This window comes from Mustela putorius, unplaced genomic scaffold (genome assembly GCF_011764305.1).
Source record: "Mustela putorius furo isolate JIRA1106 unplaced genomic scaffold, ASM1176430v1.1 tig00003853_pilon_pilon_pilon, whole genome shotgun sequence".
Lineage (NCBI taxonomy): Eukaryota > Metazoa > Chordata > Mammalia > Carnivora > Mustelidae > Mustela > Mustela putorius.
The window spans coordinates 19,252,451-19,268,084 of NW_025422005.1; the positions used below are offsets into that span (position 1 = coordinate 19,252,451).

At 48.4% G+C, this 15,634-nt stretch overlaps 1 protein-coding gene across 1 annotated transcript; it reads left to right on the forward strand.

Moving 5' to 3' along the window:
- The first annotated feature begins 394 nt into the window (after positions 1-394).
- LIN28A (lin-28 homolog A) lies at positions 395-14,616 on the forward strand. The gene is made up of 4 exons (XM_004741101.3): positions 395-547; positions 1,011-1,195; positions 10,801-10,985; positions 11,739-14,616. The coding sequence occupies exons 1-4, from the start codon at positions 517-519 to the stop codon at positions 11,956-11,958; spliced, it is 621 nt and encodes a 206-aa protein (XP_004741158.1). The 5' UTR covers positions 395-516; the 3' UTR covers positions 11,959-14,616.
- Positions 14,617-15,634: the final 1,018 nt, after the last annotated feature.

The window sequence follows — 15,634 nt, forward strand, 5'->3', positions numbered from 1 at the left end:
GCGCGGGGGGTGGGGGTGGTGTGTGAGTGTGTGTGGGAGCAGTCACATGGTTTTAGAACTACCCCCCTCCATAAGCCCCCCACCTGTATGCTGCTTTGGGGGGCCCCCACTAAGTCGTTAAAGTGCAGGATTCCAAATTCCGGGGTACTCAAGACTTCTAGAGCTGACGGCCCCCATCTCCAGATGTGTGTGTGTGGGGAGGGGGTGTCAAACCTCAAGGTTCTGAGAAGAGACACCCCAGAGGTGTCAGAGACCACAACGATGGGGGAGGGCCGGAGCTGGAGCCAGAGGGAAAGGGAGGGGAAAGAAGAGGGAGGGGAGGGGGCTGCCCGCGGGGGGTTGGGTCATTGTCTTTTAGAATTTGGGAGCCTTTGAAAAGCCGTGGGCCCTCCCACCGCTATTGTGCTGGGGAAGATGTAGCGGCCTCTTCTCCGAGCCACCCCTTTGCCTCCGGACTTCTCTGGGGCCAGCAGCCACCCGACCAGGGGCCCGGGGCCGTGGGCTCAGCCGACTACCATGGGCTCTGTGTCAAACCAGCAGTTTGCAGGTTCGAGCTCGGGACTTACTGGGGACACCTTAGGTTTCAGGGGCGCCCAGGAGCCACATAAAAGGGAGGTGGGGAAATGTCCTCCAGACTGGTCGAAGGACCCTAAGTCTGTGCGGCCTCCTGCTTCAGGGGCCATTTCTGGACCAAGGAACCCTGGTGTCCCAGTGGCGTGCACACCGAGGCTACGGGGGCGGAGGGAGAGAAGAGGAGGGGCCTGTCCGGCCATCTATCCCCAGGCAACGTGTTGTGGGAAGAGGAGCAAAACTTTTGGGGCAACACTGGCTTAAGTGTAAGCTTGGGGAGCGCGGGAGGCGGCCAGGACATGTCTTTCCTCGCCAGGTGGTTGGTAGCTGCAGCCACCTGGGTGCCCATCCGCGGGCTGGACACTCGGGTATCCCTGCTGGGTCTCGAGAGCACCCTCCGATTCCGTGGCCCCCCAGTTGAGCGTCCTCCCAACCTCCAGGTGGCTGCGCCAAGGCGCCGGAGGAGGCGCAGGAGGACGCCGCCCGGGCGGCCGAGGAGCCGCAGCTGCTGCACGGTGCCGGCATCTGTAAGTGGTTCAACGTGCGCATGGGGTTCGGCTTCCTGTCCATGACCGCCCGCGCAGGGGTCGCGCTTGACCCCCCGGTGGATGTCTTTGTGCACCAGGTGAGACAGACGCTGGGAACTTCGCCGGGGGAAGGGGATGTTGGCGCGCATATTCAAGGTTGGGCGGACAGACTCGGCTGTTATATTGAGGGAGATCGTGGGCCCTCATTGTGCGCTCCCATCTGTGTCGTGGCACCCCAGTCCTGAGTCCCCATTAACTCCAACGGGACCGGGAGGGTTGCTGAGTCTATGAACAGTACCCCTAACCTTTCCCGGAACCTTTCTGGCTTACCACGTGTCTGTTACCTCTTTCCCTTGGGAAGGGGGCAGGGGGCAGGGAGGTGACCCCATGTGGCAGAAACTAAGGTTGTATTGTGCTTGCCGGTGGGGGGAGGGCGAGCAGGCCGGCCAGGGAAGCACATGCCCCGTTCAGGGCCTTGAGCGCCCAGCGTCTTTGACTAAAGTGTGAATGGAGCTCTGTGGCGGGAGAGAGGCAGGCAAACCTCTCTGGGATCAAGCAGGGGTAAAGCTGAGAAGTCAGCTGGGTCTCCTCACCCAGGTGGTCACCCAAAACTCAAGCCCTGGGGCCTTAGTGAGTTTGGCCGATCCTTGAAGACTCTGGGAACCTGAAACCTCTTCCAACGTACCCATCTCAGGCACATAATTAACCTACTGGGCTTTGGCCGTGGAGTTCCACCAGGAAGGAAAACCGGAGTCCAGGCCTTAGATTCCTAGTCCGGGCTGGGAGGGAGTTAGGTCACAACCCCAAGTTCTCAGTTAAAGCAAGGCAGCCCAGTGGGGGTGAAATTCAGTGTCGCAGGGCAGGGGGTGGAGGAGTCTAGCCTCTGGACCTATTCTCTGCTTGGCATTTATGGCCCCAGACGGCCATTGATTGCTGTCCTAACATTCCAGCCTCGAACAAGGAGCCAGAGACTTCAGGTTCCCCTCCTCCCCGGCTTCCTCTTCCTTTCACCCCCTCCTGTATATCTTAGAAGTGTTCCGGTGGTCCTGGGACACCAGCCACCCATAGCAACCACGGAAAGGAAGTTGCTGTTAGAGTCCCTTCCACCTTCGGAGGTTTGGTGTGGGACTGGGAAGAGAAATTGATCATAGGTTGACACCCAGACCGGGCAGGGAGGGGTTACTTCGGAGAGGTTGGCTTTAGGAGCCTGGGGGGAGGGGAAAGGAGGATGTGGGGATTAAGGGTTGGAGCCTCAGGGATGGTATTCTGGAGGGGGAGGGGTGGAGAAGGGAGATCCTGGGTGGACTGGTGGGAGGCTGCCAGGAAGTCTCCCGAGCGTGCTCTTCCACGCGAGGACACGGAGTGGGGAGATGGGGGAGTGCCGGGACCCAGTTCATGTTGGGGTACTTGGCGGGGAGGGGGGGGGTCACTGGGCTACTGGAACATCTGCCCTGCCGGGTGGGTACGCCGCAGCTTACTTTCCCACCTCCTGGCTGCGTCCAGTATCTCCTCCCACCCTTTACCCCCACCCCCAACCACCCGACAACTTGTTCAGGCTTTGCCCCCAACTCCCTGTCTCATTTACATATGTGAATGATAACCCACAGGAAGTAATTGCGGGAGAATGAAGGGAATTGGCCTCTTTAGATCTATTAAATCACTTTATTACAGGAACCAGCTTTGAATGGCCCTCCTCAGCGGGGTAGCCAGCTCTCCCACTTTCCCATTTATCTGATCACAAAGAGATTAAAATCTCTTGGTCTGGAGATGGACTGGACAGCTTCCCCAATTTTGGGAGGCTTGGAATTAAAGAGACCCAACATTCTCTTGCGTCCCTTCCAAAGGCTGCCAAATAGGGGCTGGAAGGAATGTAGCCCCTCATCTGGGGTTCGTTAGTGCTGTCCAGTCCCAAGGAAGGTGTTCCTGAACAGATGAATCTGTGCCCCAATTCACTTAACATTGGGATCAAAAGCAGTTGGAAAATACTGGATTTTCTAGAGGAAAGCCAGGATCTTCAGGTTTGGGGAGTGGAAACTGCATCAAGCTCCTTTAAATGGGTCATTTGGGAGATAATCTGGATTTCAGGGTCTTGGAATGTCCAGGGACATGCCACTGTTGAGTAAGTTATCAAGAGGGAGTTGAGCAGGGAGAAGGAATCAAGAATTTGTCTTCTAAATGCCCTCTACCAACAGTCACAGAGGACAATGAGTGGAAATTCCCTGAACCTTACCTGGTAGGATAGCATGCTGCCCGGGCTCGGGTTGATCCTCAAACCCTACGACAGCAGTAGACTGGTGATTATAGTCCCTGCACTTGAGAAATCTGAACTATTTCTTTGGGGATCTAATGTAGAGTAGATTCAGGACAGTCCCTAAAGATTGTTCTGTGGAAGGAATGTGTTCCCGTGTTCCCAAAGTCTGGGTATTGGGGGGGGGGCAGCTGAGAAGGGGGTAAGGCTGCTCTCTTTAGGAAGAAAACCTCCCCTTCTTTGGCTGCTGGTGGTGGGTATCCTGGAGCCCGAGATGATGAGAAGGATAATTGTCCCGTTAAATGTCTGCCAGGGGAGAGGGTCAGGAAGCCCCTTTCTAAGAAAGGAAAAGGGGGGAAAGAAATTTAATATTTTCTTTTCCTTTCCAAGGTTGGGCTTATTTGGTTTCTAGCACTATTCACGACTGTTCTTGTGCTCCCTCTCAAAACAATTCAGGCCTCCCCAGGAGTAGAGGAGTAGGAAAGAAAACCTCCCCTTACCCTTAAAAAAAAAAAAGGTAAAAGAGATTTCTCTAAACAACACTTCTGTTCAGACACATCTTTAGATCCAGAACCTCTGCTTAACCATGTGTTTACGAGAATTTAAGAATCATAGTATTGGCAGATGGCCCACCCTTAAATTAAGGTTTCTCAACCTCAATTGACATATTTTGAGGAAGATAACCCTTTGCTCAGAGCATCCCTTGGTTGTGACAACTAAAAACATCTCCAGACCATGCCGTCCCAGAGGCAGAATCCCCCCTCAGGTGAGAAATAGTTACACAGGGAAAGCAGGAGCAAGAAGCCACAAAATTGTTTAAGATTCACCAAGAATTTTGATATCTTCATAGCTATTGTAAGAGTTTTGGCTTAACTCATGTTTCCTGTGGCTCAACTCCCAAATCCGCAAGATTTGTAGAAATTGGAGCACCAGAAAAGGCTCCCTGCTTACTCTACAGTTCTTCAGATCCCAACTATGTCTGAGATGGCTTTCTAGCTAAAAAGCGGCATTGGAAGGCCTGAGGCAAAAGAAGAGCCCCAAGCTGACTAAGGGACCAAGTTTGGGTTAGGAGAAAAAATTTCAATACTGAAGCCACGTGGCTTGCTTTTTCTGCAAAGGCTGAGTGGGAGAGCTACCTCAGGCGGGGTCTGGATTAGGACTCCTGGGTGCTGGGGTTGGGGAGGGGAGAATGTAGAGATATTTCCCACCTGCTTTATAACTTTACTGGTGCTTCTGATTACTCACCTCATATCTAGTTAGTGATGTGCTTGTCTTACCTCTCCTCTAACTAACCTGTAAGCTCTTCTAAAGAGTGGGACTAGCTAGCTGTCTGGTTAGTTTCTTCCTATTACACTAGTATGGGCTTGGTGGGCAGAAGGAATGCCTGTGAAGAAAGAAGGAGCTCCTAAATCAGGAGGACAGTAACAGTTTGGGGTCCCTGTCAGCAGAGATCTTCCTCCAGAGAAAAAGATTAGAGATAAGGGAGGGTGTGTTATGCTGATAACTGCTCTTTCGGAACTGAGGTCTGAAATAGGGTTGGGCTCTGAGGGGCATGGTGAAAGCTGGTGGCTTGAATGTCACAGTGTGGAGACCCAGATGGGATCCTCTGGTTTCTGCTTGTGGACTGGAAGCCACAAGTTTGGTCATTCCGTAGTTCTTCATCTTAACCAGACAAATCAGATTTTTAAAAAACTAAGTGAATCACCCTAATTTTCAGAAAGTTGGTAGAGGTTAATTTGAGCATTATGGGATCTTCTCGGGTCTCTCTTTCTGAAGAGACATGCTTTCTAGACAGTGTCCCAAGGAAAGGCTGTGCCACGATCCTGAGTGAGTTTTCAATCTGAGAAACTTGTCACCTTTCAGCTGGTAAGTGGTTTTTAGTGACTTTCCCCAGGGCAAGGTTGTTTCTTGAACATTCCTAATCAAACCACCCTACTAGAATTGCCTGTTTTGGGGGGGCGGAGGCGGGAGCTGCTCTAGGGAAAGCCTCCACCATCCCTTCTTCCTGCAGGCAAGAGTAACAGTTACTATCTCTATGAAGTCTGGGGTCAGGTGGTGTGGGGGAGGAGGAGAAAATTTTCAGGGATAGTACCTCGTGTGTACAAACTCACTTCAAATGATCTCAGCTTGGAGTTACTTAATTCAAGCAGGAACTCAAATTCCAAGAAGAGTAAGTGAACAACTAGGTTTCTGGCTGAAAACTCCAGGACCCTTTCTCCTGCACCCCTTGGGTGGATGGGGGCCTGGTGAGAAGTCAGTTCCCTGTCCTTGAAAGTGTGATCCCCTTGAAACGCTTTCCTGAGGACAGACGATTACTGACTGCCCCAGGAGTTGGGGAGATAAGGCTTCGCGGTTCCCAATCTGGCTGTTCCTTCAGTCTCCCGCTCTGGCTTTCAGTGCAGACAGGCTGCTGAACAGCGCCATCTGGTGGAGAACGCAGGAGCTGGGGTCCCCGCTGCATCTGAGCAGAGGTGCCATGTGGGGGCTGTCCCTGTGTGGGCAGCCTCTAGTTCTGGCTGATCTCTTTCCTCAACCCTCTCTGACACATCATCAGACAAGCTGTTTCAGGTAGAACCGGTTGGTTTCCTAGCCCCTACCAAGCCCTACCTTCAGGAATGAAGCTCAGGTAGGAGGACTATGATGACACCTCAGGACTGAGTCCTTTCTTTCATTGGCTTCCTTTACTTCTGGTTCAGAAAGTTCTAGAATATGTATGTGTGATTTGCATTATACTGCATAGCACTGGCTGGAGGGTCAGGCTAGTGGGCATCAGAGCACCTCTGTGGCTCACTGAATTTGGACGATATACTTCCCTTCTTTGCTTCCCTGATCTCAGTGGTAACATGGGGTGATTATGAGGCCTACTTGGCAGACTTGGTATAAGGGGTTAAGTGCTTAGAGCTCTAATTAGCTTTTAGTAAGCATGAGTAAATATCAGTGACTTTGGGTAGTGGGGAACTTGGGTTATTCCCCAACGTTTGTGTACCGCTAGGTGGTTAGGGCTGAGGGAATAGACAGCACACTAGACAGTCTTTTGCTGGAATGGCCCTGAGAGCTGCAGAAAAACCAGGAACTCCTGTCATGCTTGCCTCCCTGAAACCAAAGCAAGTTTCCTGCTACAGAAGCAGCAGAAGGGAGCAGTGCGGCTAAACATGGGCATTGTTGGAGCTGGTGATAAAGGGGGTGGCCTTGCTTTTACAAATGGTTAAAAAAAAACAAACCATGTATGTCCGACCTTCAGAGAGCAAGTTCCAGGGAAACTCAAGTGTCCTTTTTACTCCACTCCATTCTCTGAATGACAGAATGTCACTCCTTTTATGTGAACTGCCGAAGCCCCAGATTGATGCTGGGGCTGGAGTGTTTGAAGAGTGGAAGGTTAGTGGAGACAGTGGTGAGGTATTAAGAAGGAAGCAGAGGGTCTAAATATTGAATTGGCCTGAGCCCTTCCCTGCCACCCAAAAGAAATGCCATCCTCCCCAGTGCAATGGGTCCCCTGGGAACTGCCCACCCTCCTTCGCCGAACAAACTAGGTAAGATGGGAAGGAAGCCTGTCTCCCTCCCCCACCCCAACTTTTCAAATAATTGATCAGAATAAATAATCCTCATTCAGGTTCCTGCATAAAGGATTTGACCAGAGGCGAGGGTTAGGGGGGCAGGGGTCCTGTGTAGTTCTGTCCCTGTAAGGCTGGGATGGCAGGTCGGGAAGAAGGAAGGATGGCTACTATTGGTGGTGACTTTGGCAGACCCAGCCGACTTGACTGGGGAAGAAAGGTGTCTCTCCATTTCTCTCCGTGACCATAACCCCAACGTGGAGAGGAAGGAACTGATGAATGTGGTGAATGTGGGGTGGGGGTGGGGGGTTCGGAGCTGCAGCCTCAGGAACTCCAGGAATCTGACCACCAGAACCAACCAGTGTCAACTCTTTGTTTCCTGGGGCTGGGCTCTATTGGGGGAGCTCAAGCCTTACCCCTCCCCCCCCCAAGCCTTTTCTTTTTTTGGAGGGGATGGGGAGAGGGGCGGGGCCCTGCTTTGTGTGTGGTTGGGGGTGGGGTGGGGGTGGTAGCAAGAATTTCAGGCTCCTTTCTGATGCAGGCCCTGTGAGGCCAGCTCAGTGGGGCAGCACGGTGATTACCTATCTGATAAGAGAGGAATTCAAACTATGTGTTGTAGAAAGGGGCGGGGTTGGGGGGGCAGGGAGCCACCCCTGGAGACCACCAGTCTAAATCTTGACCAGCTATGGTAAGGTGCCTGCAGGGTTATTTTTTGTTTTGTTTTGGCTTTTTTTTTTTTTTAACTTTTGAGATCTTACAGACCTCAGATCCTCCAATCCTGGGGAGTGGATGACCCAAGAGTACCAGGCAGTTTTCACATTGCCCCCACTGGTATTGTCTTGTTCTCCCAGTAAACCTAGGAGGTGTAAATAGATTTTTTTTTTCCGAGTTTCCGTAGTTATAAAAACCAGAGTTAAAATTTTGAGACTCCTGATAACTTGGTTCTCATTGTGACCCTGCCCTGTTCCAGTCTGAAGGGGTTGATGATAATTTCCGCTCACTGAGGATTTGTGTGTACAGGCTCTGTGTTAACTACTCTTCATGCACAAAACCTCAGAGCTCCTCTATAAAATTACTTTTTGCTCCATTTTATAGGTCAGCACAGAAAGGGAATAACAGGCCCTCAGATTCCAAACCCTTGTTGTTAAACACTTATCTGCTCCACCATCACAACTGGAGCTAGGAGTGTCCCAGCTTCGCAGCCCACTAAGCAAATGGGAGGACCTGGGCTTGTACCTCCTGGCAGATTGGCTTGTCCTAGCTGAGTAAGAAACAAGTCAAATGTAACTTACATCAGAGTTGTTTTGGTGCAACAGCATTCGCCTTTCTGCATTGTTTTTATTTCCTGCTTTGACTCTCTGCCCCTGCCCTCACTTCAACCTTGGGGGAGGGGAGCCGTCCGCCTGTCCCAGGCTGTTCCTGTGGGAAGGAAAAGAAGGGAGAGGCTATTCCTATGATGGAACTGGGGGAACAAAAGCTATAGATAATAATACATGAAATATTAGCTGAGCACATTCTTGATGTTTCCATACCCACATAATCTTCATTAGAAGCTTAGTTGGGTAATGTACCTATTACTACAGTCTCTGAAGGAACTGAGGGCCAAAGGTGAACGATTGACTTAGGTCATGCAGCCAACAGTTGGTAAAACCAACATTTCAGGAACTACGGTGTGTAGCTCTCAGGCTTAGGCTTTTTGCTGGTGATCCCAGTGGGACCTTTGTCTTCAGAAATGCCATCTGAATTAAAACAATTTAAACGATGGATAAATTGGGGATCCCATCTGGCTAGAGAGCATGTTGCCCCTAAGGCCCAAGTCCCAGTTTGAAATATTCCTCCTACCAACCACCACCTGCGTAACATAATGTTCCTTATTCAAGCTCCCGCAAGCCAAGACTGGGTGCAGTGGTCTTTTTGCTTCTCTGAACCCTATTTTCGATGACTGCACTTTGTTGACATTTGATACACTCTTTGGATGTTTGACCGAAATGGAGTAAGCTATCATGAAGTCTGTCCTGGGGAGGGTATGGGAGAGGGGGGTCACCTCCACCAGCATGGAGATGTTGATGTATTAAGTGGCAAGACTGTGAGCTTTAAAAGGGGAACCCTGGGTTTTTCCTGACCCTGTTATTGTCGCTCAGCTATGTGAGAACTCCCAATAATGGTATAAACATGGTGTTTTAATGGGATTGTTTCAAACATTCTGGATCTTTTGATCTTTTTTTCCTTCACCCAGTAGTATCTGGTCATCTGTTCAAGTCAAATAATTCAGATTTATTTACCTCTTGGTTCATAGCAAGTTTTATCAGTCTATCTCTTGACTTTCACAAGGTGTTTATTTTTTGTTTTTTTTTTTTAACACTTTGATTTTAAACCCTCTGGAATATATTTTGCATAAATGAGATAGACAATATAGAAGTCTTGCTCAATATCCAAAATGGGTAGCTAATATTCTCAACAGTTTGAACTGTTTTCTTCACCTGTTGATTTCTCTATATACACTTGGGTCTCTTGGACTAAACTTACTGATCCATCTGCATGGGTCATACTGTCTTTTCCCTTGACCTTGCAGGAACATTACATTGATAGAATTCCAGACTTGGAAGAAGGTTGCAAGAATAATCCTGAGAACGCCCCATAGGACCTTTACCCAGATTAAGCAAGTCTTCATATTCTGTCGCATTTGCCTTGTCATTCTTCTTGTACAGATACACTTTTTGGCTCCTTTTTTTTTTTTTTTAATTAACATACAATGTATTAATAGCCCCAGGGATACAGGTCTGTGAATTGCCAGGTTTACACACTTCACAGCACTCACCATAGCACATACCCTCCCCAATGTCCATAACCCCACCCCACCCCCCCCCCCGCCCCCAACCCTGTTTGTTTTGTGAGACTAAGAGTCTCTTATGGTTTGTCTTTTTGGCTCCTTAATCATAAGATACATCAGGCACCTTTATTGCTAAATATTTCAGTGTGTATCTTGGAAACTAGGGTCATTCCCTTTCACAATCTCAGTACAAAGATAAAAAAAACCCTGGGCATTAATATTGAAACATTTATCTGTATTCCATATGTAAATTTTGTGAGTTGTCAGAATGGGTTTTTTGCCCTGTTTCAGGACCCAGTCCAGGAGCATGCATCCCACTTAATTGTTCTGTACTTACTCAAACTTTGTTTTTCACACCTCAATATTTTTAAAGTGTACAAGGCTGTGTTATATTTTACAATTTTGTATTTGTTTATTTTCCCTTCCTCTCTTCTTCCTTTCCTCTCTCCTCTCCCCTCCCTCTCTGCCTCTCTCCCTTCCTTCCATCTCTAAGCCCATCATGGGGCTTGAACTTTTGACCCCAAGATCAAGAGCCACACAGTCCACCTCCTGAGCCAGCCAGGCGCCCCTATTTGTTGATTTCTTTTTTTTTTTAAATTAATTTATTTATTTGACAGAGAGAGCGATCACAAGTAGGCAGAGAGGCAGTCAGAGAGAGAGGAGGAAATAGGCTCCCTGCTGAGCAGAGAGCCCAATGTGGGCCTCGATCCGAGGACCCTGGGATCATGACCCGAGCTGAAGGCAGAGGCTTTAACCCACTGAGCCACTCAGGCGCCCTATTTGTTGATTTCTTATGAATGCTAAGTTTAAGAACTTCCCATCTGTTCTATTTTAGTTTAAATGAGAATAACTACCCTACCCAAAATATTACGGCATCTGTTTATGTAATGATTGTTCTTTGTTCATGTAACATAGATCTCTTGTTCTTAACTGTGGTGGCTCTTTTGATTGACATTTTCTTTACTGAAAACATGGAAATATTACATTTCTTCTTCATACTCTACAAGAATGTGTGTGTGCAGTTTTTTGGTGTTAGAATGGAGACTAATATTAAATCATGTTTCCCTTCCCCAGAGCAAGCTGCACATGGAGGGCTTCCGGAGCCTGAAGGAGGGTGAGGCAGTGGAGTTCACCTTTAAGAAGTCTGCTAAGGGCCTAGAATCCATCAGGGTCACCGGCCCTGGTGGGGTGTTTTGTATTGGGAGTGAGAGGCGGCCCAAAGGGAAGAACATGCAGAAACGCAGATCAAAGGGAGACAGGTATGAAGGCCCCTTGAAAGGGGAGTGCTCTCCCGATCTAGCCCCTTTCTTGGACCAGGACACCAAAGAACAAAATGAAGCAACAATTCGGGTGTTGGGTTTCTGCCTTAGGGTGTGGGAGGTGGGGAGAGGGCTGTAGGTGAGAAGGGCACTTGATAACCTAGCTCTTTGACTTGACAAGTAATTTTGCTTTGTGAGCTCTTGCCTCCATGGCTAATTAGGGGTAGTGATGCTGGCCTTATTGATTATTTTAGAAGCAAAGGAGACCACGAATGTGAAAGTCTAAGTGCTGGGGACAAACTGGTGTATGTCCCTGTTGCTTCTTCTAGATCTCTCCCAAGTGGCTGGTTTCTTTTGTCTTCCCTGTGTCCTGGAGCAGACCATATAGTCTGAGTCCTTTAATTATCTCTCTTTTTTAGTGAAGGACAGGTACCACTTCTTAAGAGTAGCATCTTAGGTAGGTAGCATCTTACCTATCTTCCAAATTGCAATTCCTAATTGGGGTCCATGATTTCCATTGATATTTCAGTATTTTCAGGTTGACCTGAATCTGAAAATACCATCTAGACAATTACAGATTTGGGAAGAACTTGGAAGTATCAGTCGTGGTCATATTCTTCCTTTTCTAAGTGGGGAAATGAGTTTCCAGGAAGGGGAGTGATAGAGTAATTGAACAGAGCCCAGGTGTCCTCACTCAGAGGTAGACTTGTGCTCTAGCTCCTTTCTCAACTTTCCCGTCCTGCTCTGTACCAGGTGCTACAACTGTGGAGGTCTAGACCACCATGCCAAGGAATGCAAGCTGCCACCCCAGCCTAAGAAGTGCCACTTCTGCCAAAGCATCAGCCATATGGTGGCCTCGTGTCCCCTGAAGGCCCAGCAGGCACCCAGCTCACAGGGAAAGCCTGCCTACTTTCGGGAGGAAGAAGAAGAAGAGATCCATAGCCCTGCCCTGCTCCCAGAGGCCCAGAATTGAGCTACAGTGGGTGGGGGCAATTCTTTTGCGATCAGGAAGTTTTGAGGAGGAGGCAGCAATCGGCAGAGTGGAGAAAGTGGGGGCAGGGCGGGTAGGGGGCAGCTGGCTCTGCCGTGCATCTCAGGCCGGGGTCCACAGCATCACCCCCTCTTCCCTCTTGGTGCAGGGTAGGGGGGAAGGGGTGAGGCCAATGAACTCCAACCGTGCTCTATCCAGATGCTCTCGAGGGTTTTGGAGAAAATCCTTCCCTGTGTGCTTTATCTGAGTGTCCACCCCCGGATCTCCAACTTTGGAACGTGGCCTGGAGAGGGAAATGGTTTTCCTTTTGAAGAAGGAGATGTAATAGTAATTTTTCCCATGCCAGAATGTAGAGATTAAGCATGAGACCAGATTGATGGGCCCAACCCACGAACCACTACATTCTGTGGGCAGGAGTCTCTTGGGGGTAAGGCAGGGTTTTTCCACATCTTGTCTCGTAACCCACTGTTGGGATATAGGGTGCCGAGGACTGTCTCAAGCAGTGGGTTGTGACAGTAGCCACAGGATGGTTGGGGGAACGGCCACAGACCTACTGTTCCTAAGCAGACTCCCACCCCATTCCGGGCCAACAGAATTTTATTTATTTGCTCCCATGGATAAGCGCACCTTGGGCCCCACTTTCTCCAGGATGCCAACTGCACTAGCTGTGTGCGAATGACGTATCTTGTGCATTTTAACTTTGTTTTCGTAATATAAATATTCTGGTTTTGTATTTTTGTGTATTTTAATCTTAAGGCCCTCATTCCTGCACTGTGTTCTCAGGTACATGAGCGATCTCAGGGATAAGTCGGCAGCAGCTCCGGGTCTACACAGCAGGAATGTTTGCTGTTTGAGCACCAGGGCGAACATCTAGTTGGAGTGCATAGCCTATTGAACTACCTCACTTTTGGCAATTAGAGCTGGCTTTTCTGCCATAGTGTTCTCTTGAAACCCCTCTACCTTCAGTGATCCGTGGGAGACTAGGTTTTAACTCTGTTTCCCCATGACTTGACCTCCTGCTTTAAGATTGGAAATTGGTCTGAACAGGAAAAGATGGTCCAGGAAGTAGTATTAGGAGAGGCTGCACCAGCTGAAGGGTGCCGAGGGGAAGCCCAGATTAGTTGTCTATACGTGTAATAAGGGATTCCTGTTCCAGATTTCTAATCCCAGGGGACAGGACTCACTTTACATACCAGATGCATCCTCTACTGGATTGGGGCTAGGCCTACCATGCACAACAGGGTGTATGTGTGTGAGTGTGTGTGTGCACATGCGTATTTTAAAATGAGTTGGTAAGGTTGGGTTTAAGAATAATAACTCTGGACCCATCTTGAGCTGCCCAGGGATGGGTGTGTGAAGCAAAGGCTAAATTTCTTAACCTTTATAAATTCTGGGCTTTTCTTGCTGGCTTCCAGAGATTCCATAAGCCATGGCTTCTTCGAGGTGCCCAGAGCCAGTGCCATGCCCTGCTGTAGCAGTGATAGTGTCGTGGTAGCTAAAGGAGAAAAGGTTTTATTTACATGCTGTGAGTTCACCACAAACCTACCTCACTGTTGAAACGGGGCAAATGCAATAGAACGCATTGGGTGATGTGTGTCTGATCCTGGGTTCTTGTCTCCCCTGCTCGTTGCCCCCCCCCCCCAGTTACCTTATTTGTCTGGGTTTCGTAGGACTTCACTAATAGCAGATTGGGTGATTGCTAGGTGGCCTGGTTTGTGTAAATAGAATGTGTTGGTCTTCTCCATGTTCTTTTGGGGTTTTATTGTTTACAAACTTCTCTTTGTATTGAGAAAAATAGCCAAAGCATCTTTGACAAAAGTTCTGCACCAGGAAAAGAATCTGGAACATCGCTTGGTGATCCTCTGGAAGCGTGGCGGTCTTAAACCAGCCTTTCTTTTGTGTTCCCTTCCCCTATTTCCTATTTTGGGCCAGATCTTCTGTCCTAAAAACCTGACTCCTACCCTACCCCTCATTTATCTCCCCTCCCCCCAGAAGCCCCCACACATCCACATTTCCATCTGGTAGAAGCGAAGAACACTTCCTCCCTTGTTCCCAATCTCCTGTGCCAAAACCATTCCTTGATGTGATTCATATTAATATGCTTATATTTGGTTGGAATAAACCTACTTGAATCTCCAGTCTTAGGGTAGAGAGCAGCAGAAGCAATGAAGGGTGCGGGCCTTCCATATAGAAAGTAGGGTTGGGAGACCAAGAAAGGGAAGATGAATGTATATCCAAGTCACTCAGGAACTTTTATGCAGGTGTAAGAAACTTACGTCAAAGCGGCCGCAAGATTGTTTAATAGGAGACGGACGAATGTAACTCCATGTTTACTGCTAGAAACCAAAGCTTTGTGTGAAATCTTGAATTTTGAATTTATGGCGGGGGGGTGGTAGGAAAGCTGTACCTATCTGTTCTTTCCCTGATTCCTTCCCCTCCTTTCTGAACTGCAGGAGACTGAGCCCCCTGGGGCTTTAGTAACTCCCATCTCTGGGGAGTGTTTATTTGATGGTTGATTTTGCTGTGCCAGATAATTCCTTTCCCACTTGCTATTGTTTTGTAACACACATGCTGTCCCTTTTCCCTTCTCTTTACCCTGGGAAAATACAATGAATAAATAAAAACTTATTGGTACTGAAACTGTCCTCTTGTTGGGTCTTTAGGCTGTTTTTTCTTCTATAATTCCTACCTTCTTGGACTGGGACTCAAGTCAGGGAAGAGCCATTACAGTTCCTGTTCAGCCATTTTGTTAAAAATGAATTTGAAAATTCAGTCCTCTTAGCACCTCATTACAGTGGAGTTTTGTTTCTAGTTAAGGCCTCTTGTCCTGTTCCTTGGAAGCTGCCACATTCAAGAGGGGATTAGGAGCATGGCATGCATAAGAATGGGGTTGCCTGTGCCACTGGCTGGGATGAAAGGATGGGGCCATGGCTTGGGGCATGAGACCCTAATACTTTCTCCCCTGCTCCTCAAAGCCTTTTACAAATCTTAATTAATTAGCCCCCTGCAGCACCCCAGGCAGGGAAATAGTGAAACTAGGGAAATTGAGGCCAGAGGAAGTAACACTGATTAGCTATACAAAAACGTTAACATTTTCTTGGAGGCCAAGTGTGGTAGCTTTCTAATGAACATTGTATTTTAAAACATCTAGCGTCCCCCCTCCCCGACCTTCCCCAACAAGGGAGGGGATTTTTTAAAAAATTCATTGGAGGCGTGCCATCTAGTACACAAAGTGCACAGGAACGGCAGGACAAGAGTAAGAAGTTTCATACATGCATTCCAGAAACTTCATACCAAAAGTCAAAACTGACCACGGAAGTAGCTGAAAGCAAACTGCAGGGCTTCAGAAAATGGTCTTCCTGCAAAATTGATCTAATCAGCTAGACTGAAACTTAATTCTCAGGATGCAAAGCAGGAAGCAGGGAAAAGCTTGAGACTATTCATGGGGTGGGTTACTCCTCTCTAGGGCTTTCTTTGATCACGTGTGTTAAAAGTAACCCTTTCACGTGACATGATGAACTGGGAGCTACCAGTGCAAGAACTCTTCCTGGCCTTGTTTCCTTGATGAGACTACAAAGTGAGAAACTACAATAAGGTTCTTTAGAAATTGAAAACAATTTTTTTTAATTTATTTTTATTTATTTATTTACTTATTTAT

What these genes read in the sequence shown, in the direction of transcription:
- LIN28A (XM_004741101.3), top strand. Translation starts at nt 517, where the DNA reads ATGGGCTCTGTGTCAAACCAGCAGTTTGCAG. An exon ending in TGGATGTCTTTGTGCACCAG is followed by an intron (nt 1,196 to 10,800) that starts GTGAGACAGACG and finishes TCCCTTCCCCAG; the next exon opens with AGCAAGCTGCACATGGAGGG. An exon ending in CGCAGATCAAAGGGAGACAG is followed by an intron (nt 10,986 to 11,738) that starts GTATGAAGGCCC and finishes GCTCTGTACCAG; the next exon opens with GTGCTACAACTGTGGAGGTC.